Below are 23,766 nucleotides of genomic sequence, written 5' to 3' on the forward strand. Positions count from 1 at the left end.
TTGCCCTTGTACTTTATCAGGGAAATGAAGAGGGAGATCCCTGTGTAATCTCCATCGTTACCTTTCATTCCTTGAGGTAATGATGCATAAAGTGTCCTGGGGGGAGAGTGCCTTTCCCCTCCTGACACAGCAGGTACTCCTTTGTGACTTTCCTCAGGCTTACAATAAGACACCACTACGTAGCAGCTTCCCTCATTTCTCAAAATACTATTACAGCATCGTTAAAATAATTTACATGCTGTTACTATCATTTTTCTGAGATAAAGCCATATGTCCGTGGAAGAGTCAAAATGCCCAATTTAGGAAAGAGTTTGAGTTTTTAACGCCATTGACAGCATGCACGCTGTGAGAAACTCCTCCATGACTGACAAGGGAAACACAGCTGCTTTCCTTCAAGTTTTTTTCTTTTGAATTATTTTTCAGTTGTTCATTAGTCCTGTAAAGCCAATCAGCCTTTTTCTTCCAAATATTTGGCTAGGTAATAAATCCAACAAAATTCTAGCGGTCGTATACTGATCCGAATAAAAGTATGGCGCTTCGGAAAAGTACACGGGTTGCGTGAAGCCACACAGCGTTTGACACAGAACAGACAGTTTGCCACCAATTATTGCGCATAAACACTAGCAGAGCACATAAACGGCTGCAGGACTTCAGGAGAATAAATAACGGGTTGCAGATTTAATACTGGCTGTCGTATCACTGCTTTGTGGGTTTTATTAATGACTTACTAGACAAGAGGAGCCCTTATTCTGCTCCTCTGAGATCTGAGAAGACACGAGATAGATGCGGTTTACATTTCTCTAAACTTAGAAGTCATGATGTAAAACACAGAAATAGACATGAATAGAAAAAAAAAAGCCAAAATGTGTAATTTGAAAAACGTGTTAAAGCAATGGTTGCACAATATACCCCTTTCCAAAAGGTTCAAAGGAAGAGGGTTATGGGTAGAGAGCCCTATGGGGCTATTTGTTCCCTCGGGAGCAAACCGCTAATTTTTAGAATTTGTGAAAACTGAGAAAACAATTACTTGTTGTGTATGGATGCTTTTATTCTTCAAAACTCTGAGAGGAATGTTGATCAAGAAATGCTGGGACCCAAAGATCCCGTGAATACTTGGTGTGGCTATTGCGCCCGGGGTGAAACCATGTTTCCTGACAGGTCTCCGGTGTCTCTCATGCCGAGGTGGTGGCACAGCGCTGGCCTTACAACCAGCTGGCTGTGGAACCACCACCACCACCTTAGTGGAGTCGCAGTAAGCTTTCTTGCATTTTGAGCTGGATCTGGATTTCAGGCTGCCACTTCATCTGCCTCATCACCGGGAATGGGAAGCAGGATGGACCGCATGAGTGGGCCGACGTTTATCAGAGCAAAGGAGTGAAGCTTTGCCCTGGTGCCTCCGCCCTTCATGAGGGGAAGGCCTGTACCTGCCGCTCCGAGGAGACCAGGAGGGAGAAAACCTGTGGAAAGGCAGACCAAAAGTCTGCCTAGCCCCCCCGAAGAACGCAAGAATACGGTGCTACTCCTGCGGAGAGCACTCCCCGCTTCCAGCGGCCTGAGCCCTTCGCTAATTGCGCTCTAATTGTGCTGCGCTCCCCCCTGACCAGCTCCCGCCTCCCCGCGCCCCCCTGAGGAGAATTGGCGGGAACCGCGGCCGCGCGCGCCTCCCCGCCCCAACGCGAGGGGACGCCGCGCACACGCAGGAAGCCTGACCCCTCCCGGCCACCGTCCCGCCCCGACCCCGCCCTTCCCACCGGCGGGGCCCCGCCCCCTCCAGCCGTGACGCCGCGACCCGGATGCTGTTGCCGCGACCACTTCCGGCGGCGGCGGCGGTGGTGGCGGCGGCGAGGGGTCCGCCGAGGCGGAGGGTCCGGTGCTGGCCCGTCCCGACCCGCGGCCCGGGCCCGGCCTGGCAGCCGGCCCAGCATGCCGGGGCGGCCCGCCCCGCCTAGCCCGTCCGCCCGCTCTTCTCTATGCGGCTGGCCCGTAGCTCCGGCGCTGCCTCCTCCGCGCCGCTGCCCCCCGGCTGGGACGTGACCACAGCTCGCTGCCTGTCCGGCCGCTCCTCCCCGGTGCTGCCCAGTGAGTGGCCGAGGCGCCAGGGCCTTTCCTCGGGGGGCACCTGGGAGGGGGCCGGGAGGGGGCAGGTTCACCAGGGCACGAAGGGGACCCCTCTCCTCTCCTCTCCTCCCCGCTTCGCCTCGGCCGCTGTGGAGGAGACGGGACCTCGGTTTATCGGGCTTTGGCGTGCCCGGGATTAGTGACGGCGTGGGGTCGAGGCGCGGGTCATGCGTGGGCTGCCCCTGAGCCCAGGTAGCGTTGCCCTTTATCTCCTGAGGCTTCTCATGTCCTCTCTGCCTCCCAGCGCCCCGGAGGCTGGAGCCATCATGGGTGTTAATCGAGGAGCCTCGGAGATCTTGTGGTGGGTAAGAGGATTATGAGGCTTCCGTGCTTATGCAGGCTCTGGCCTTGCTTTTTGTGAGCATGGCCGTGACATCTTGTAGCTGGACACCTGCTTGCTGGGCGTAAGGCTCGTTCTAGGTTACCAAATTAACCCGAGAGGTTCCTGGGGAATTGCAGCTTTTAAGTGCAGGTGCAGCATGTCTGCGCTGAACTGATGGTATTGAGGTCATAGTGATAGAGCTGTTTTCTTCTAAAAATAGATGAATAGCTGACATGTAGTTATCTTGCTTAATTAAAGTCAAACTTAGATGCCAGTGATGCCGTCAGCTTGCAGAGGTGATTAAGAGTGGTTTTTGTTGAGAGAAATGTTGTATACCTTGACAAGTGCGTAACATAAAACATGTATTTTTAGCAATGGAGGCTCCATATGATGGCACTGAAGTAACTGTGGTAATGGAGGAAATAGAGGGCACTTACACTTACGCATCACCAGTGCCGTCTAAGAAGAAAAAGAAATATAAAAGTACTGGTGATCATGGAGAAAAAGCCAAGAAGCCTAGGTAAGTTCTTTCGTCTTCATTTAGCTGCTGTCTAGGGTATGGGAGCAGTTTTCCTTGTTTCTGATGAGAGTGAACTTTGCAGTACAGTTGGAACGCTTGATAGTGTAAAACATCATGTGTAAAACACTAGCCTGGCATTTTGGGCCCACTCTGATGTCCTTGTCTTTACAGGTGCTACCATTGCTTGACCTAAAGTTTTTGTACCCCAGAATAATTTACCTTAGGCTCTTTTTCCTTACTGCAGAGATTCTCCTCAGAATCTTAGTTTTTATTTGGTTAAAAAATGCACTTACAAGTAGAATTGAATGCAACATGCTTGTCATTTGACATTGAGACAAACGTAAACCTTGTGGATTTCTTTTTCCAAAGGAATTTATGTAGAATGATGTTAATGTTTCAGTCTTTGGTTGTGTTTCAGATCTGCTTACCTTCTCTACTATTATGATATTTACTTGAAAGTACAGCAAGAGCTCCCCCACCTTCCTCAATCTGAAATCAACAAAAAGATCAGTGAGAGCTGGAGGTTGCTCAGCGTGGCTGAAAAAAGCTATTACTTGGAGAAGGCCAAGCTAGAGAAAGAGGGATTGGACCCGGTAAGTCAACTTTCTGGCAGTTCTTTGCCACGTGAAGAGAGAGGCACTTAACTGCTTACACAGCACTGTGTGTGGGAGAATCATTTAACTGCAGATTCCAGTTTGTATTTCTGCTTAGGACAGCCTATAAAGAAGCAGTGTGTGAGGCCACTGTCTCTTGCTTTTGCCTTCTGTTCAGTCAAGGGATAATTTCAAGACGGATATCTCTAGTACCCGCTGGCGGGGATGGTAGTTATTTTTTGTGTCATGTCATCAGGGTGATTGATGGTAAAGTGGATGATAAAACCAGGGCTGAGAGGGATTCTGCAGGCTCTGTCATGTGGAGAAATTCCCAGCAAACTACTTCAGGAAACCATTTAAACTTCAGGCATTAAAATAGCAGGACTTAGAATTTAATCTTTTCCTTTTCTCATATTAATTTATTCCATACTCTGTTTTTGCCAACAGAACTCCAAGGTGTCTACTCGAACTGCAGTAGTTCCAGACATTCCAGGTTTCCGTAAGATTCTTCCTCGCTCAGATTATATAATTATTCCGAAAACCACTCTTCAAGAAGACAGGAGCAGGCAGTCGCTGGAACTGTGTGTGACACAGGGTCAGGCACCGTCTGAAGGGTTAACAGCTTCCACTAATATCACAAATGTCTCCCGTGACGCTGTGCAAAACATCCTTTCTGTGGACTCGAGCCATGTTGGCATTGCTGAGCAGTGCATTGCCATTGAGGGACTAGCAGAAGAGACTGCTTCCTTTGGTCAGTCTGATGCTGTGGAAGAAGTGGTTGCATCAGAGGTCCTCTCTCACTATGTTGGGCCTGTGACAGAGAAAGTGGCTGGAGATATCCTCTTGGATGAGGCTTCTTTGGAAATAGAAGGGCAACCTTATCAGACAGCTCGGGTGGTTATTGAAGAGACTCTAGTTAGCAGCTCCACAGACATCTCCAACGGGAGCATCGCTGTGGCCCGTCCTCAGGTTTCAGATGGTGTGTCTGTGGTGACCGTGGTGACTGGGAGGGTAAGTTGTTCTAGTGACACTCGGACTCCTGCCAGAGTCTCACCTGAAATGTCCGAGTGCTGTTCAACACATTTTACTTAAGATCCTTGGTGGCTGCAGGAGAACCTGTATTGCCCAGTGTGCTTACACTCAGTGGTGAGGGAAACAGCAACTTTTGTAACTCAGTGATTACAGCGTCTCTGCTTGCAGATTGACTCTGCCATATGCTGATAGTGCTTGTGTCTTAAGATGACTGCTTGAGGTTTTTTAATTGTTTCTTATAACGATACTTGGGGTGGGTTCCGCAGTTGGAATACAAGATTTGGGGGAGAAGAAAATGTTACCTCTGTGCTCCTGGTAGCTGTTTTCTTGGTTGCAGAGAGGTAGAAGGGAGTCCTTTTAAGTTGAGGTGTTAGGGATTGGTTATAGAAGATCCAATTCTTCACAGAATAAGGTTTGCTGTTTTCAATTTCAAGCTATGAAGAGTTCGGTAATTTCCAGAGTAGAGCTGGTAAGGCCATTGCTTTTGAAATGATTGCTCTTCTTTCCTGCTTTCTGGTTTCATCAGTCCTTAAGACATATGTTCAATGGTAGTGTTCATGAGAGGGTGGGACACAGGTCACCATGTCTCTTGTTTTCTGCATCTATCTTCCCTTTGACTTCATTTTAGGATACTGAAGACAGTAGCTCCTCCACACCTGCTACACAGTTTATTATGTTACCTTTGCCAGCTCATTCTGTTGTGGAGAACCCAGCGTCAATTAAATTGGTAAGAAATTCAGAGTCTTGTATGATATTTTAAGGTATGGATATATTACCATAGGATTGTCTTAAAGGTGTTGGAGTCAGAAGGGTTTGATCATGGTTCGGTTCTTAAAGATAATCCAGTTTGGAGTCATCATGTCAGTTGATACATTTCTTGTCCCTGGTTTTATGCCTTATGCATATTAATGGGGGTCTCTGACTTCCTAGAGTGTCTTATAGGGGCCTGTTTCTGCGGCCTTCTTCCCTCAAGGAGTTCTTGGAAATGGATGGAGTAGATAACACTATCACAGCACATCTGGCCAATGGCAGTTTCTGTGTTGCCCTTTTCAGGGTCTGTGTAGCCATCTATGTCCGCTACTTCGATGCATATTTGTCTTCATAAAATGCCAGTGTCCATCCCTTTAAGGGCAAGAATCTGCCCTTGTGAGAGGAAAACATGAGCTCCTCAGTCTCATGGGTGGCTCTCTCTTTGGCCATGTGAGAGGAGAGGAGCAGTGACATAAGGTTTTGAGAACCCATGTAAAAGGTTGTGTGACCTGTTGCATAAGGAAGTATAGTGTTATTTCTCTAATCTAACTACTCCAGCCACCTGTATTTCTGTGATGGGTTGACCCTGGCTGGATGCCAGGTGCCCACCAAAGCCGCTCTGTCACTCACCTCCTCAGCTAGACAGGGAAGATACAATGAAGGACTCATGGGTTGCGATAAGGACAGGGAGCGATCACTCAACCAATTACTGTCATGGGCAAAACAGACTCCACTTAGGGAAAATTAACTTAATTTGTTGCCAGTCAAACCAGAGTAGGGTAATGAGAAATAAAACCAAATCTTAAAACACCTACCCACCCCCACCGCCCCTTCTTCCGGGTCACAGCTTCACTCCCGAATTCTCTACCTACCCCCTGCAGCAGCGCAGGGGGACGGGGAATGGGGGTTACTGTCAGTTCATCACGCGTTTTCTCTGCTGCTCCTTCCTCTTCAGGGGCAGGACTCCTCACACTCTTCCCCTGCTCCAGCGTGGGGTCCCTCCCATGGGAGACAGTCCTCTGTGAACTTCTCCGACGCGGGTCCTTTCCATGGGCTGCAGTTCTTCACGAACTTCTCCAGCATGGGTCCTTTCCACAGTGTGCAGTCCTTCAGGAGCACACTGCTCCAGCGTGGGTCCCCCGTGGGGTCACAAGTCCTGCCAGAAAACCTGCTCTGTGGGCTCCTCTCTCCACAGATCTGCAGGTCCTGCCAGGAGCCTGCTCCAGCACGGGCTTCCCACGGGGTCACAGCCTCCTTCGGGCATCCACCTGCTCCAGCGTGGGGTCCTCCATGGGCTGCAGGTGGAGATCTGCTCCACCATAGACCTACATGGGCTGCAGGGAGACAGCCTGCCTCACCATGGTCTTCCCCACGGGCTGCAGGGGAATCTCTGCTCTGGCACCTGGAGCATCTCCTCCCCCTCCTTCTGCACTGACCTGGGGATCTGCAGGGCTGTTTCTCTCACATGTTCTCACTCCTCTCTCCATCTGCAGTTTCTGTGCCACAGCAACCTTTTTTCCCTTCTTGAATCTGTTATCCCAGAGGCGCTACCACTATCGCTGGTGGGCTTGGCCTTGGCCAGCAGCAGGTCCATCTTGGAGCCGGCTGGCACTGGCTCTGTCGGACATAGGAGAAGCTTCTAGCAGCTTCTCACAGAAGCTACCCCTGTAACCACAGCTACCAAAACCTTGCCACAGAGACCCATTACACATTGTAGGACCTCATTGTACAGTCAGCACTGCAGCTTCTGTGTTGTATAAGCTAGCATCAAATCTTCTTTTCCAGGTTCTCTGTGCTTGCAGCTGGTGGAACACTGCAGATATTTGTAGTGGTGCATGGTGTGATATTCTTCCAGGTGTCTTGGGGGAATGGAAATACCTCAGGTTTTTGTTCCTGAGAAGTACCTAGCTTAAATTGTCTCATTTCTTTGACAGCAACATTTGCATTTCTAGAAAAAAATGTACATAGTTAGGGACTTATGGCACAACAGCTCTCTTGGGAGTGTTGAGTACAGAATATTGAGAAGTGCTGTGCTGATAAAAACTCAATGTGTTGATGCAGTTGTCCTGGCAAAGATGACAGGTTCTGCTTTAGTTGTCTTTATAAATAGTGCCTGGTGGTGCTGCTGGGGTTAGAGTAGTTTATAGCAAGTTACAGTAAAGCACCAGGGAGTACTTGACCACTGCATACAACAACAAATTACTGATGACAACTGCCTCTACATCATGAGTGCTTGTCTTCAAGTCTTGTCACCCTGTTGACATGAGTCTGTTAATCACATCTTGCGTCACTGTGGACTGCTGTTTGAATCATTCTTATACCATCTTATTATGACTTTTTCATATTCATAAGAGAACTGTTACATCACTGTCAATGCAAGGTTAGCTTTTCCAGTAGGTTATAGGCATTGTTCATCTCTGCTCTGCAGTTTGATCTAAATTCTGGTAATACTGAAGGCTCTTGTGTAGACGGAGCATTTAGACTCAGAGTAGTTACGGTGCTGACTCACTCTGATCCAGCTGTGTGGTGGTTGATCAGTAAAAGGAATAATAGTGGAGGGTGGGTGATTTGCTGAATAATGTTTGTAAAGTGCTTACGAGGAAAAAGGGACTGATGAGCACAGCTTTGTGTTTTTCAGCTCTGTAGAGAAATTCTTGACAACTCTCGTTTCAGACAACCACGTATACTCGCAGGGGACATGGAAATTGCACCAATCCTGGCTGTTCCTTCACTTATGTCACCAGGCATAAGCCACCAAAATGCCCGACATGTGGGAACTTCCTGGGAGGGAAATGGATCCCAAAGGTAAATTTGCCTTTCCTTCCCTGATTTTCAGACAAAAAGTGCTGTTTTAGTGATGTCTGTGATATTTCTAGACCTGTAGGTCTAGCACAAGAGGTCACATATGCCAGAATTGATCCCTGCACTTGTGTTCCAGTGCTTGTGCTGGTGCAAGTCACTATTGCAGAGGACACTTGGCCAAGGTGAGACAGACCTGAAATCACCACGCCTTGGGTAAAGATGCCACTTGTAATGGTGTCAGCTAGAATAGATGGGGCTGCATTTGGTAACTCTCTCTCACTGAGAGGATACACATTCTTCTGGCCCTCTGCCTGCATTATAGTTCCTGGAAGGCATTGCCTGTTCTTCCTGCTACAGCCCTAGCTAAGCTCAGGAATTTGATTGAACCATTCGTTTTGTGGTAACTTATCTGTGTTTGAAGTTCTTCTATGAATTGAGGTTTTCTGTGGTTTTTCAACATCGTTTTTTCAACAGAAAGGAGGAACAAGTCTCAACTATAGTAGGTATATGATCCTTTGGGAGCTAGCTAATAAAGTTGATCTAGTGGAAGCTGAAGTGCTGTTGGGTATTGTTGACTCATGGCCTTTTGTCTGATCATTCATGATGTTCTGACCTTTGGCTGGAAGGAAATTCATGAGTGTTGGTGGAGTTGTGAAGTTTGAGCGGAAAAGTCTTTCTCCAGGTGATACCTACTCTGCTTAAGTTATTGGCATCTCTACTAGCTATATACAGCAAAAAAACACTTGCTCCTTAAACCTTGGCAATGTCATGGTAATTAGTCAGATCTGAGCAGATGTGAGTTCATTAAATTTCTGTCTGAAACAAGGCTCCTCGGGCATAAGTTAAAGGATGTTCTCAGTGTGAAAATTTGCATTGACATTCAGTGGCTTTATGTGGATTTGTTCTGAACCTCCTTTGTTTTGTGTCTAGATCCATTAAACATTTAAGGGCAAGAACTTTTTTAGGCAGCTTACAAGCTCTGTAGTGTGTGAGCTGAAGGCTGGGCTTCCTACATGGTAGGATACAAATAGTGTTGATGGTTTCTTAGTTTTTGTTCTGTAAACCTGCTGAAGTAGATAGATGGCCAGCTGCAAAAATGTATTTCTGCCTGAATGTGGCGTGCCTGCTTCTGTTAAATCCTACATTGATTAAAACTGAAAGGTTTTAGAGGGAGTTTTCTTCCTGTCTTGCAGTTTTATTCTGCTCTTCTGGGAACATGTTTGCGTAAACAGTTCCACCTGTTTTTATGGTGTCATGCCTTGGGAGAAGCATACACCAGCAGTTTTTTTTTAACCGGTAATAACATCAGTAGAACTGAAACTATATATACATACGTTCCTGTTCCTTAGAAAGTAAAGGGACTAGGTTGTAAGATGTCTGTTTTTAAAAACCTAGATTATCCTTCTGAGTATGAACTCTGTAGAGAGCTTAGAATTAATGTGTTTATCGTGCCAGAAACTTGATTCCATTTCTGATATCTTTTTGCATATTACTAATTCAGTGTTCCATCATACCTTTGTTGACCCCAATACATGGCTCCTGTAGCCTTAGTCTTGAACGTAATGTTTTTCCTAAAGTCAAAAAACCTTCCTAATTAATTTTCTGTTTCCTGACTTGCTCAAATGCATGCTTTTCTGAATACACATATCCAAAAGATAACAAGTTCTCTATCTAGCTTCTTTTGGTGCCTCAATAGCATGGAAGAACAGACAGTGTCAGAGCACTGAAGCTAGGAAAGGGGAGCGTAGGAGATGGGTCCTTGTTACAGAGGGTGGTGGGTGAGTTTGTGTTGTTGATGCTAATAGTGATATTTGAGGGAGTTTAAGAAAGATTGATTCTTCAAAGTAAACAGTGTCTAAAAATAATACATGAAGGGCTAGGAGGCTAGATAAAATGTTAACAGGGACTTTGCTGTCGTAGGAGATGATGTCTTTCTGCTCTTGTACAATTCACTGCTTAAACACTTAGGATTTTGCTGTTTTGATCCAGCATTAAATAGGCCATGGAAAACCTGGCATATGTGAAAGGAACCTAGTTATCTGTGAAAGTCTAAAGCTCTGAAGTGTGACTATCTTTTTGTTTCCAGGAAAAGCAACCAAAAAGCAAATCTGAGCCAAATTCAGGCACCTCTGTTAAAACTCCGGCAGCTAAAAGAGGTCAACAGACAGTATTCACAGAACCGGCAGCTGTTAGTGAGAGTACCTCCAAGTCTGCTTTGGAAAGCTCTGAAGCTGTCAGCCAGCTGCTGAATGCTGTGCCTGTTGGAGGGCAAATGCAGGAGACGGAGTGGGAGGAAGTGATCATCTCTGAGGCTCACATTCTTGCAAACAATGTGCTTGCTGAAGACAGAGGGAGTGCTGTTGGAGTGATGTTGGGTCAAGAGAGCCAACGGAAAGGAGACTCTTCTTCAGAGCAGGCAGAAAAAGATAGTGTAGGGCTGGGGATGCTACCGTCATCTGAGGTGCCGAGTTCAAATGCCTCTGCAAAAAAGCCAATGGGGTGAGTCAGTTTTCCATATGTTATGGGAGTATATGATATCTGTTGTGTGCTGATAGGATGAATCCAAGACATTGAAGGCTGTTGGCAGTGCTTCCTGTAAGACCTATTGTGTTTGCTGTCTGTTTTGTGCCAGTTCAGGATTGTTCCTTTGAGATTTTGTCCATCAGAGCTAATTTTTTTTTAAAGTGACAATTAAATTGTAGTCACAGGGCAGATGTATCCTTAGCGCAATTTCTCCTTTCTACTGCAATAGCTGTGATTATTATGCTAATAAAGCACAGTTCAGGGAAGAGGAGAAAGTTGAGGCTGAGGGGGAATTGATGGAATTTTTTTCCAGTTTTAGCTCTTGTCTTTCAGAATTGATGCTCCAGCTGCTACACACAAAGGACAAGAAGTAAAGAGTAAGCCAAGACCCAAGCCCTCCTTGCTGGCTGCAGCAAGACCCATGCGAGCCATTCTGCCCGCACCAGCCAGCGTGGGGAGAGAAGCCAGCACCGAGCAGCCTAGCAACAGACAGGCCTTTGCAAATACCGGTAAAAGCAGTATTCTCTGGTATGCTTTGGGAGCGGTTGTCTTTCTTCACCACGTTGAAGTGGTCTCTGTCAAATAATAAGATATATCTGAAGGGAGATAGTGACCTACACTAGAAAAAAACATTTTCTGTATCTCTGAGAGTGCAGTAAATGGGCCATGAAACACCTGCTTGGGTCGTTTCAAGTTTAGAGGAAAAATCTCACATGACTATGGTGGCATTTACCAAAGATGTCAGAATTAAACAGGACCTGTTTTCTCATATCTAACCTGCTGCATCCCTTTCCTCCTTCAAGACAAACATTCCCCTGTGAGAACATCAGGCTTGAAGCCAAGTACACTGAAACAATTGGGCCAGTCAATTCTGCAGCCACCAAGTGCCGAGGAGCGAAAGGTACCTATGGTTTGTTCTTCAAATGCATATTATTTTCCTGTTTGTTTTTTTTTTTTTTTTCCCTCGGGTGAGGGATATGACCTGAGTGGTGAGAAATAGAACACAAAAATGTAGCAGCCTTATGATGATGAGATCTGTGACTGGCAGTTTTTATGGTTTGGCTTGGAAGCAGCATGAATGCTAGATGGCTGAGTGTAGGAACTGAACTGAGAGATGCTGTTGGACAATCCTTCTGTTGGCTGCTTGGAGAACCTCCCAATTACTTCCAGAAGATGTTTGGAGGATCTGCTAGTTGCTTTGATAATCTGATGTGCAATACTGACTACAGAGTCTTTCACCTGTGAAATATGACTGAGTATGCCAAGATGCTGGAATACTTCTGTTTGAATTGTAATGCCTTAGTATGCAAAACAGTATGTTGTAGTCCTCTGATATTAAATGAACATTAATTGATTTCTTAGGGGGGGAAAAATGCTAATAGGTATTGCTTACAGGATATATGTATTCAGTAGTAGGTGTCTCATGAGTGTGGTTTTTTTCTGCTTTCAATCTCTAGCTCCACAGTGCTTTGACCAGCAGGGCATCTCAGGTTAAGGTAGTGGAGGTTAAACCGGACATATTCCCTTCCTACAAGTACAGCTGCACCGTAACTTTGGTGAGGATTTTTCAGATGGTCTGACTTATACTGTGGGGAGTGTCACCTCTGGGATGAGACCATTCTGTGACTTTTGTTTTACTGACTTGCAGAAATGCCTCTCATGTTTAATGTGAGACAATCTGTACTTCTTATGTCATCTGTTGACCTAATCCAGGGTGACTGTACTCTGTTGCAGTCGTGTTTGGGATCTTGTTAAGAAATGGATTTTTCTTCATGTCCTAGCATAATCCCCATCCCCTCCTTGAGTTCAGCAGGGAGGATCAGTGGTTTCTGAATGAATTTAATGTGCAAGTGTTTGTGGTCTGGGGAACTGGCCCCAAAATGTTTGAGTGCCAGTTAAAGTATTCTGTGCAAGGTGACAGGGCCTGCTATTTGACCTTTAAACGAGGTGTTATGAAGTGGGGAAAAAATGTATGTATAAGCACACTTCTCTAGAATCTTGCTGGCATAGAATGATTTAGGTTGGAAAGGACCTTTAAGGTCATCGAGTCCAACTGCTAAAAGTCTAATGCATCTAGAAGTCAAGGTTAGCAAACATCTTTTTTGTGTCATTCAGGATTTGGGATTGGCAACATCACGTGGCAGAGGGAAATGCAAGAACCCCTCTTGTAATTACGTGTATACAAACAGGCACAAACCACGAATCTGTCCAAGCTGTGGATACAATCTTGCCAAAGACAGAGCGGAGAAAACAGCAAAATCCCTGGTACGGTTCAGAATAGTTTGTCTTATCAAAGGGCTATTGTGGGGTGGGCAGGGAAATACCTTAGTTTGCATGTGCCCATGGGAACATGTTAATTTTTTTTTCATTACGGTAAGCTTTTCTAACAGAATAATGTCCTATTGAAAATACTTGTGATGATGTTTGTACTGTCCAACTCTTGCAACAATGGTGCTTCAGGCTGAGAATGAGACTGAGTGAACTCAGTTCTACCACTGGATGTCTCTGTAGCTTAAAAATGCTTATGACGTGTTGGTACATGCTGGGGAAATCACCCCTGAAGTCACGTTTGTTGTGTCAGCTTTGTTGAACTTCAGACTTCATCAAGAAACTCCCAAGTATGCTCTGCTTTGTGACCAGTTTGTGGCTAATGTCAGTTAAGTTAGTACATCTTGTATTAGAGCTTCCTATTTTTAGGGGTTTGTAGTGCAACTTTACTTCCAGCCTGAATTTATTTCTGGATGTAGTATTTTTTTCTGTTATAGAAAGATGTTTTTCAATTGTCTGCTGTTCTACATGGATGTAAATAATGAATTCTGGGGTTTGGTTTTTTGTTTTTTTTTGGCATTTGAAATTTCAAAGATTAGCTTTTCTTGTACAGAATTGTTTTATTTAAAATAAAAAAAAGGAGCTGTTCTGTTCTTAGCTGAAATGCCTACTCAGCATATAGATAGACTACATTTTAGTCTGTGTGGTAATATGGCTCTTCCACTTGTTTGTTTTTTTTTTTTATTTTGAAGAACATAACTCTGTGTAGTGTTTATTAAAAAAACAAACAAACTGATATGGCCTGTGTGAAACTCACACATAAGCAGCTAGCTGTCTGAGGAACAGCAGTGTGCTTAGCTCAGCTTGCATTTTGAGAGGCATGTGGCTTGTCTCTTCCTCATTTAGTTTTTTTTCTTATTTTTTGGATCTCGATGTGTTTAACATTCCTGTCACACAGTTCATTGTTGTCTCTGGGCTTTGGACTGATCATTTATCTCATTGCTAGACTAGACAGAAAAACAGGTTGAAATGTTGGCAGAAGAGTTTAAGTGATTAAACAGATTAGCCTGTTTGCGTTCTCGCTGTTCTGAGCCACCTAGAGTTTAGTTCTCCTGTGCTTGTGCATTTTGTCTAGAGAGTGTATGTGTGTTGGGCGGGTGTGTGTGTCTAAGGACTAAAGTTGATCGATTGTAATTGATTAGTGTATTCTGTATATCACAGCCCCTAGCTCTCATTTAGGGCTTGTCTCCTCTAGCTTCTGGAGTGGTGTGCAGACTGCCATGGCTCTCTGAGCATGATATACAGGAGAATGTGCCTGATAACCTATGGAGAAAGGCAGTGATGATTGCTGGGATTATTGAAGTGTTTATATACATCTTGGTGCTTGTCCTTACCCTCTTGATCCTCAATCCCTGCACTAACACTTCAGTTTAATGGCAAATCTGTGATGGTCTAGCAGTATTATAGGAGTTCCTGAAAGGCTGGGCTGTAATAAAGTATTTTTGGTGAAGTAACTTAGGCTTGGAGCTACTGTCTGGAGTCAATGATTGAGCAGTGGAGTAGAAGTCAAGTCTACTGGGTACAAAGGTTACTGTGTTTCTGCTATCTTTTTATGACTTCTTTGGGCTTCTTAATATTTCATCCCCATGCTTGCCTAGTTGAATATGTGAGCGTTTGACTTGCTTTCTAGGAGGTCAGTCCAGGTCAGTCTGATGTGCTGAATACCAGTGAGCCCCTAACCCCATCCCAGAAAGAGATCCAGCGTCAATCCACCCTGCAGTTGCTGCGCAAGGTAATGCAGATCCCAGAGAATGAGTCGGAACTGGCTGAGGTCTTCGCGCTGATCCATGAACTCAACAGCTCGCGGCTCATCCTGTCCAACGTGAGTGAGGAGACAGTCACCATAGAGCAGACCTCCTGGTCAAACTACTATGAGTCTCCATCTGCGCAGTGCCTCCTCTGTAACAGCCCATTGTTCAAAGGGGGACAGAAGTAAGATTCTGTTTTAGACTTGTGACTCTTTCAACCTCATGCTGATATTCTATGTTGCAAGCGTGCCTGAAATATTTGCTTGAGCCCCTGGTACTGAAGCTGGTGTAAGTGACACTGAATAAGCTACAAGTGTGTGGAAAGGGGGTTAGGTGGTTAGCAATAAGCTATTTCTGTTTCTCCTGTGCAATGTAGTTTGTCATACTTACCGTTTCCATACAGCAGGAGAGCTTGATCAAAGAGTGACGGCTAAGTCTAGATGTAATTTTTTTTTTCTTGAAACAGAATCTTTTCATTAGTCATCCTTTCTTTGTTTCCCAGTCTGATGTTTTGAGGCTGACAGAGGCAAAATTGTGGGATTATAGATGTGCATTATGTGATTTCCCTTTTCTCTCTCTTCCTGATCTGAATATTTCCTGTGTGGATCTTTTTCCTTATGATGTTTTCATTCTTTTCACGGCTTAGTGTGGGCTTGAGTGAATCCTTTTTTGGAATAAATACCCAAATTGAATCCTGAAGGACTTTCAGAAATTACCAGTGTATAGGCTTACCTTAACTAGTTTTGTGTAAAAGCCTGTAAGATATCTCCTCACTGAGTCTGCCTAACATCCTCCTGATGCTGAAAGCATGAGCCAAAACATTTTGCACAGCAAAATGTTGGGTAGTTTACTGTTGTGTTTCTCCAACCAAAAAGATATTCTTGATACCAGTTAAGGATGTTTGCTTTGGTCAGGCTAGTACTAATTGAGATTCTTCCAGCAGAGGTACTTTTTATACTCATTAATTTTTGCAGAACAGCGCTATCTTGCACCCTGTCCCTCACCTTGTGACTTTACCAACCTGTGCTTTGTAAATACTTGCTTCAATGCTGGGCTGCTTTGCAATGCTCTGAAGGCAATGCTCTGAGTGTGGGACTCTCACATGTACCTGCATAGGCTTTAATTAAACCCCTGCCAGTGGGAGGGAGCCAGCTTTGACTTTGATTCCTATTTTCCTAGGTGGACAGCTGTATTTCTGTCACAGGGGCACAACTGGCATTCTCCTGTCTGAACTTCCTCCTCGGCAGCTGTACTGTAGAGGAGCGGGCCTTTCTGAATCTGTGTGTGCAGGGACAGGCTGTCCAGTAGAATGTGTTACTAGTCACCATCTGTTGCCCCACAGCAACAGGGCTGATGCTTCTCCCAGGGCAGCTGGGGCCGTAGATTTTCTCCACCTCTGAAATACTGTGCACCCAATGTACGGAGCTGGAGAGATGCTGTAGTGCTGTTAAAAGATTGTGAGCAGTGACCTGACTCTGCCAGGGGAATCCATTTTAAAATGTAACATTTTCTTTGCTGGTGTGAAATGATGTGAACTGGCTTAGACTGACATACTAATGAACTGATCTCAACAAGAATGTTTTAAGTTACTGCAGGACTGGACTGAAAAACCTGATGGCTTGACTCTGAGTCGTGTTTTGTTGTCTGTTACAGTTCCCTTGCTGGTCCTCAGGAGTGCTGGCTGCTGACAGCTAATAGATTACAGGTGGTTACAGCTCAGGTAAAAGTGTGCTTGAACCTGCAGTGTCTGGCCCTCCATAGCTTCACTGATATTTACACAGGTAGGAAAAATGTAAGCATACCAACTTACAGCATGACTACAGTCTAAACCCTTCAGAAGCCTTGGGAGTGTGTGAGGGCATTGTCTTTGCACAGAAAGGTCTATTCCCTGCCCCAATGTATTAAACTTGAATTATTTTTTACTTGCACTATTCTTCTGCTTCTTCTGCAAGTAAATCTATATTTGTGAGGAAAAACACGTATGAATACTTTGATCAGGAAGACCATGCCTTGCTTCACGGGTGTAGGTCTCCTCTGTGTAAGTGGTAAATGTTGAGTTCTGCAAGGCAACCCCTGAGATCTTAGGCAAAGATATCTCTGCAGAGTGTTGTTTCTCAGTGTTGACTAGTGAGACTCAGTGGCAGTCTCTGTGGGCCTCCTGGAAGACAGCATGGAGCTGAGGAGATGGATAGGCTGCTGTTCCTTATAGCCTTTTTAGTTTAAAGGCAAGTCTGTGAAAGGAGCTAGTCTCGCTAATGTGCAGAGGAAACAGTCCTAGAAGCACTATCCATGTTTCCATTATCCTCTGAACTGTACTTGTATGAGTATTTTGCGTATCAGTAAGGAATATATTTCTTTGTGAGGAAGATCTGGAACCCTACAGACAATAACTGTCTTGTTTTAACTGCAGGCCTTTTCAATGTGGGTAACAAGTTGCTAGTGAGCTTGGATCTTCTGTTTGCAATCCGAAACCACATTAAACTTGGAGAGGATCCCAGAGTGGCTGTTGGCAATATTCTGGACTCTGTTCAGGAGCAAACTGGTGGGTTTTCTTACTTGTTTTTTACTGTAACACTTAGACCAACTGTGATCTGCTGCTGATTGTTAGGTTATAAAAAGGCAAAGCTCACCTCTTCTGCTGTGGTGTGTTTCTATTAAATCACTTCCTAAACCCAATGGTACCTCTGTTCTTTATAACAATTCTCTGGAGGACAGCTTTGTTTTCATTCTGCATAGGAGAGTTCTACTATCTCTCCACTGACTTCAGGAAGTGAAAGCTGTTACAGTGGCATGTTCTCTTTTCAGAAAAAAGCCTGAGCCCTGATGAGCAGATTCAGCTCCAGGAACTGCTGTGCAATGGCTACTGGGCCTTTGAGTGCCTAACAGTCCGGGATTACAATGATATGATCTGTGGAATCTGTGGCATAACCCCCAAGGTGGAAATAGCCCAGAGGAATGCGGAAAATGTCCTGGCACTGAAAAATATAGAGGTAGGCTTTTCACAAACTTCACATCCTGTTCGTGTTCAAAGCAGATCATAATAACTTTTGCTGACTCTGGTCTTTGTAATGCACGATAATTACATGAGACCTTTGTGAGCAGTTTTCTGCTGATGCCTGGCAAGAGGATGTGGCTGGAGTGGTGATGCCTGCACTTCCTCTTAGAGGTGTTGATGTATTGTTTGGGGAAAACAAGATCCTCTGTCCCTGGACCACAGCTTTTGTCCAGCGGCCACTGACAGTAGGGACCTTGGATGAAAGTTGCTGAACTTGGCCTTCTTCCTTTGACACGAAGGCATTCTTTTTTTCTCCCTAACAGCAGTTTCCTTGAGGTGCTGTCTTCTCCAATGGGGAAAAAAGCCCTACTAGTAGTATGCAGCATGTTTGGCTTTTATGTCAAATAGATGGTTTTGACTCTCCCCCAATGAAAAGTGATTGTGGGGAGCTCTATAGCCTGAAGTCATCTTGTTATATTTGGGCTGAGCACTCTCCTGGGTAGTCCTCATGCAATGAATGAGGCTGACACAAAACGGTCAAATGAACTACGGTTATTTGTATTTGACCAGTGTGTTTCTTGCTCTTTCTAGTTTACTTGGCCAGAATTCTTGCCATCAAGTGAAGTGAATGTAGAAGACTTCTGGTCCACGATGGAGACAGAGGTGATTGAGCAGGTGGCTTTTCCTTCTAGCATCCCCATCACAAAGTTTGATGCCTCTATTGTTGCTCCTTTCTTCCCTCCACTGATGAGAGGAGCGATGGTGATCAATACTGAGAAGGACAAGAACCTGGATGCACAACCAGTGCCAGGTAACTGCTGAGGTTGTGCTTATTAATGGAGTGCTTTACGTGGCGGTGACTTCAGTCTTTTGGTGACATTTAGAGTTGAGAATCGATGATTGCATGACTCTAAAAGTTACATCTGCTGAGAGAAGGCAAGAATGCTGGGGTGAGTTCAGCTGTTCTCAGGATACTTAGCAGCTTGAGCTTTGGCCTGTCCAGTGAAGCTTGAATGCACTGGTGTGCTCTGATGCATTTGAGACATAGGGGACATGAGAGCACTGCACCGCAAATGAGGTACAGTCTGATTGCAGAGGGATGCATGCACAACTTGAATGCCAGTCAGTATTTGTTTCATGTTAGACTGATGCTTGGATTGTGAAAGCTGCAGGCAGTGCTTGGTATCTCATTATCATGATGTCAATAAAGGGTGAGTAAGTTTTTACAGAACTTGAAAAAAGACTAGGAGATGGATATGCTAGTCCTGATCAGTGTTGCCAGCATTCAGTATATCGAGGGCATTGACTGCATGTAACAAGAAACCATGAGATGAATAAGCTCAGATGTATGAGAGCTAAATTTAGTTAGCACCTGGTTCCCATAACAGTTTAGGTGTTAGGTATAAGAAGGAAGACTGGCTTTGCAAGCTTAACAAGTATATGAGTTGGCTTTGCAGACAGGGCTGCAGCTGTTTTAGAGAGCTGAGCTGCAGAAGGGCTACCTGGGCTTTTGTAGAAGTGGAGCTCCAGAGAAAGAACCAGGGAGGAGATGTGAAGGGTGAGCCTGGAGCTGCTCAGTCCAAAGGCTGCAATCACATTTCTCTGTGCTCTTCTGTCACTTGTTTATCCTCATGTCAGTCCAACCAGGCATTTAAAGGTTGCAAGCGACAGGATAGACAAGTGCTTATGGAGTCTGCAACTCTGCTGGGCTCAGTCTGGTGACCTCACTCGCGAAGGGTTCAAGAGAAGTGTGGGCTGTGACATGCTTTGGAAATAGGACTATTCGTGGGTTTTGCTTGCTGGCAGATGGTTGTGCAGTCTCCACTTCTGTAGCCTTCAGAAGAAATTTTTTTGGTGACTTCCCTTCCTGAGAATGAGTGCTGAGACTTGTTTCCTGCCTTTGCAGGTAATGGGAGTGCCTTGGTGAGGCTCCTTCAGGAAGAAGTCTTCAGGCTTGAGCTGATAAGCTCTTACAGTGAGGAAGAGCTGCAGAGCTTTTTGACACAGTGTGGCATCCCCTGGGAGGCTTCCGATACAAAGGTAATGGCTTGTTTGCCGACATACAAGCTTCCAGGAGTGGAGCTGTTCTTCACTGTCTTTGCCTCATTCACACTTGCCATCCTAGATAATTAACTTCTCATCTGACTGCATTAAGGGCAGGGGTGGTTTAGAAGTGAGTGCCTGCAGATTATAGGATAACTTACACATGGTGAAATAAATTGAACCTTTGTGGGCTAGAAGAAAGGAAGCCTGTAATTACCTTGCCACAGGCTCAGCGTCGTGTAATTGCTTGTCTTCCTCCTAGTGCTGAGTGTGGGATTAGGAAGTTACTGGATGAAGTGCAAATTAAGATTTGGGAGACCTTGCCTGCAGCCTTCTCCCTCTCTGGAGGAGTCCATTAATTTTAGCCACATACAGACTTTCTCTGGGGCCTGTCTTTTCTAGGACCAGCTCTGCTACTCCCTCCTGGCTCTCTATGAGTTTGTGCAGAATGGGACAAGCGTCACACAAGCCTCTGCTCATCACACAGGAGGGAAAATCTACAAAGTGTGTCCACATCAGGTAAGGAAGGCTGGAGTCAGCAATGTTTTTTCTTACCTTGCTATTCACTATTATGTGACTTACCAGTGTGGAACTCCCTCATTAAACAGAAGCAATGGAGTGGGCCTCTTTGAGCCTTGGGAATGAAATACAGTGCCTCAGGGGCTTGGAGTATGAGCAGTCTTGCAGGAGATTTCAAGATTGACTAGTGATCTGAAGACTGGTTTTGATCTTGCTGCTGAGGTGGAGTTGAAAATCACCTCTTCCTGAACAAGATGAAGTGAATGTGTACGAGGAGGAAACAGAGTATCTTTAGAGAAAGTAACTGTCTGGTTATTGTATTGTCTGGAACACCTGAAAGGAAGCTTAATTTTTTTAAGACTGTATCTTTTTTTCCCATAAGTTTTCAGGTTTTTTGTGCTGTTTGATGTTAATCCTTTTCTTTCCAGGTTGTATGTGGCTCAAAGTACATAGTAAGAGGAGAAAATGCCCGGGATCATGTGGACTTGTTGGTTTCCTCACGTCACTGGCCTCCAGTGTATGTCGTTGATACAGCCTCTTCAGTGGCGCTGTGTGCAGACGTCTGCTGTCCTGGCCTGACTTCCCAGATGTGGGGGAAAAAACAGGGCTGCTTCTCTGACCCCATGGATCCTCCAACGGTTAGTTATGTCCACCTTTGCACTCTGCTATGCCACTCCAATGTGGAAAAGTTTCAAGTGAGATTGTAAAAAAAAAAAAATTCAAAAAGTATATGTAGCCTGCATTGTGCCTCAAGATAATTTGACCTGATAAGTGTCTCCTGACTCACAGCTTTGCAAGTGCATAGCTTCTGAGCATAGCAGAAAGTATGCTTTGGGCATTGTCTTAGGTCCATGCTCCTTAAGAGGAAGAGCTGTGCTGAAAGTGCATTGTAACAGTTCAAATCATGAACTTTGGAGCATGTTGGTTATTTTGACGTAGCAACTCATTTTTTCCCAAACTACTGCGATTACTTGAGAAATGGGAGAGGAAGAGGGTTGCTAGTGCCTTGGGATTATCTCTGTGGCCATATGAGTGAGGAGGGAGCGTACAGAACCACCTTTGTGGCATTTAGGGGAAGCCTGAATCAGTTAGCCCTCCCTCTGTCCTGGGTCATAGTGCTGGCTGGAGTTCAGCCAAATGGTAGTTTTGTCTTGTTCCTCTTAGCTGTGGGGAAGTTACTTCTTGTTCTACCTGATGCATGTCTCTCTCTCTCCCAGTATGTGTCCTGCCCTGAACTGCTAGACCAGCACTACAGCGTAGACATGACTGTGGCTGAGCACTCTGTTCAGCACCCAATCACCAAGTCGTCGGCACGCCGAATTGTTCACACGGGTTCGGAGCAGAACAGCAACCAAGATCCAACGGCTCGGCATCACTGCATCTCCCTGTGCCGAGAGCTGGAGCCATACAGCGCCATCATCGCTGCTATCAATGACAGCAAAACTAGCAACATCCGCCAAAGGCCCATCACCTTCGAGAACGCCACGCACTATTACCTCTACAACCGCCTCATGGACTTCCTCACCAGCAGGGAAATTGTGAATCGGCAGATCCAGGAGATCGTACAGAGCTGCCAGCCTGGGGAGGTGGTAATTCGCGATGCTCTCTACCGGCTCGGAGTGGCCCAGATTAAAACAGAAACAGAAGAGGATGAAGAGGGGAAGCAGGAGGATGATAGAGGTTGCTGAGTAACAAAACAGCGTGTTGGTTTCTCTCTCTGGTTGTGTGGATGGGTGGGCTGGGCCAGCTTCTGTGAGGTTTGGGCAGCTGTCTGGCTTGAGAGTTTATTTTTGCAGGTTGGAGATGTGACGCCAGTGGCTTTGACTGCTGTTAATGACCAAAGAGCTGTGTGCTTCCATAGTGTCATGGTAGCTGCTGTGAGCATGGGTCTGTCAGCCCCCTTGCTGAAGGCTGCAACTGCCTCCCGAGGTGTGTGATGGACCTGCTGTTCAGTGCCGTGAAATGTTGCCCTCCCTGCAGCTGCCGAGTGGAGAAGGGAGAGGCAATTCTGGTAGTGGGGAGTATGCATGGTCAGGCACACAGGTTTTTTAATTCTGAATCTTGCTTGCTGACTTCTTTGTGCTTATTGGTGGCAGGGCTGGGGGTGTGGGAGCAGGCATGAAAGGCAGACGGCTAAGATGATTTCCCCCCAAATGTTCTGAATAGATTAGTTTAGGACACTGACTCCTGCTTGGAAATCCTGCGTAGCTCTCATGCATTGGCTGCAAGGAGTCTTTAGACAAGGAGGAGGAGGAGCCGAGTGGCTTTAACATTCTGTATCTGGGGAGCTTCCCTGGAGGCTGCACTCCTGGGTCCAGGACTGTGGGTGCTTTGGCTGCAGAAAGTTTCTAGAATTGTTTGTCCCCTCACATGAGCACTAATAATTTAAAAGCTGAAACATACAGTGAGTGAAAAGTGTTCTGTATGTTAAGAATTGACTGGGCGAGCCCCAGGGGAACCAAGCTTGTTGGAGGGCTGTATGAGCGCTCTGTAGGGTGGTGGCTGTGGAAAGGGGAAGGACACTCAAAATTTTTGTGCTGTCCCTCTGGACACTTTTTTTTTTTTAGCAGTTTCATTCTGTTCAACGACTTGCATTTCTGTTGTCCTGCGCTTAGAACAGAATCACAGAGACTGTCTGTGGGATCAAGGAGGAACGATGAGCGCAGTGTCACCAGTGGGAGCAGGGTTCAGTATTCCACCCTCAGAGGAAGTTCTGGGAGAGCTGCATCCACGTGTGCAATCTCAGCACTCTGTCAGGTGTCATATTTGCCCTGCCCGTGTCCAGACAGTGCTGTGTGGGTTAGAAAAGTCTCATGCTGCCCATGTTGCTTTATCAGCTCCTTGAGGGGAGTGGGGCTGAGACCTCTGCCCCTACAGCATGTCTGGAGAACACCTTGGGCTGCGGTTGTAAAGCTGAACGCACTGTCTGCTGCCAGCTCCCTCTGCTATTGCTGGCGGTGAAGGTGGATAGGCATTGCTGTGACCTGCAGAGGAGAGGAGCGGGATGCTAGGCTGCTAAGTTGCCATCCAGGAAGTTTATTTTGTCTGAGTGAGCAGTGGGGAAGATTCAGAGGCTTGCGGTGTGGTTGAAAACTCCCTTCTGTGAAGGGGAACCTTTTGAGTACCGTACTGTTAAAGTAAATGTATGAAGTCTGAGCAAATGCAGTAATTATGGCTTGGGGTTTTTCTGTTAAGAACATTAACTTATTATAATGAGACATTAGTGACTTTTTTCAGTCAGTGATAAAGTTTAATAAATTATCTCCAATTTTTGGGGTGAACCTGTGGGCACGTGACTTGTTTTTTGTGTATAAGACCTGGAGGACTGCAGTGGGAAAGGGCACAAACACTATGTGCACATATACCACCTGTCAAATAAAATTATCCTGCTAAATATAGCTAAGATATAGTTCTTACAAGTGGCAAGAAAGTAGCTTCTGCAGCTGGCTGACTTCTGTAGTCTACCTGCTCTT

General features: G+C 45.6%; 1 protein-coding gene across 4 annotated transcripts; it reads left to right on the forward strand.

Moving 5' to 3' along the window:
• The first annotated feature begins 1,827 nt into the window (after window positions 1-1,827).
• Window positions 1,828-23,584, forward strand: HMGXB3 (HMG-box containing 3). 4 transcript variants are annotated; one of them, XM_075056404.1, is made up of 20 exons: window positions 1,828-2,079; window positions 2,813-2,960; window positions 3,379-3,553; window positions 4,001-4,564; window positions 5,214-5,312; window positions 8,009-8,140; window positions 10,224-10,636; window positions 10,994-11,169; window positions 11,464-11,561; window positions 12,118-12,216; window positions 12,776-12,925; window positions 14,619-14,920; window positions 16,390-16,517; window positions 17,147-17,278; window positions 17,542-17,726; window positions 18,323-18,542; window positions 19,638-19,771; window positions 20,177-20,293; window positions 20,722-20,931; window positions 21,511-23,584. In XM_075056404.1, exons 1-20 carry the CDS (start codon window positions 1,971-1,973, stop codon window positions 21,979-21,981), a joined length of 4,062 nt encoding a protein of 1,353 aa, XP_074912505.1. In that variant the 5' UTR covers window positions 1,828-1,970; the 3' UTR covers window positions 21,982-23,584. The 4 variants fall into 4 exon arrangements, with proteins under 4 accessions (XP_074912505.1, XP_074912507.1, XP_074912506.1 ...); XM_075056406.1 differs by lacking the exon at window positions 12,118-12,216; XM_075056405.1 differs by lacking the exon at window positions 5,214-5,312.
• Window positions 23,585-23,766: the final 182 nt, after the last annotated feature.

This window comes from Buteo buteo, chromosome 24 (genome assembly GCF_964188355.1).
Source record: "Buteo buteo chromosome 24, bButBut1.hap1.1, whole genome shotgun sequence".
Classification (NCBI taxonomy): Eukaryota; Metazoa; Chordata; class Aves; order Accipitriformes; family Accipitridae; genus Buteo; species Buteo buteo.

Bases quoted from the DNA above. Each gene is read 5' to 3' on its own strand.
- HMGXB3 (XM_075056404.1), top strand. From the start codon at position 1,971: ATGCGGCTGGCCCGTAGCTCCGGCGCTGCCTCCTCCGCGCCGCTGCCC. The intron at 14,921-16,389 runs GTAAGATTCTGT...TGTCTGTTACAG, and splicing joins TTGTTCAAAGGGGGACAGAA to TTCCCTTGCTGGTCCTCAGG. The intron at 16,518-17,146 runs GTAGGAAAAATG...TTTTAACTGCAG, and splicing joins CTTCACTGATATTTACACAG to GCCTTTTCAATGTGGGTAAC.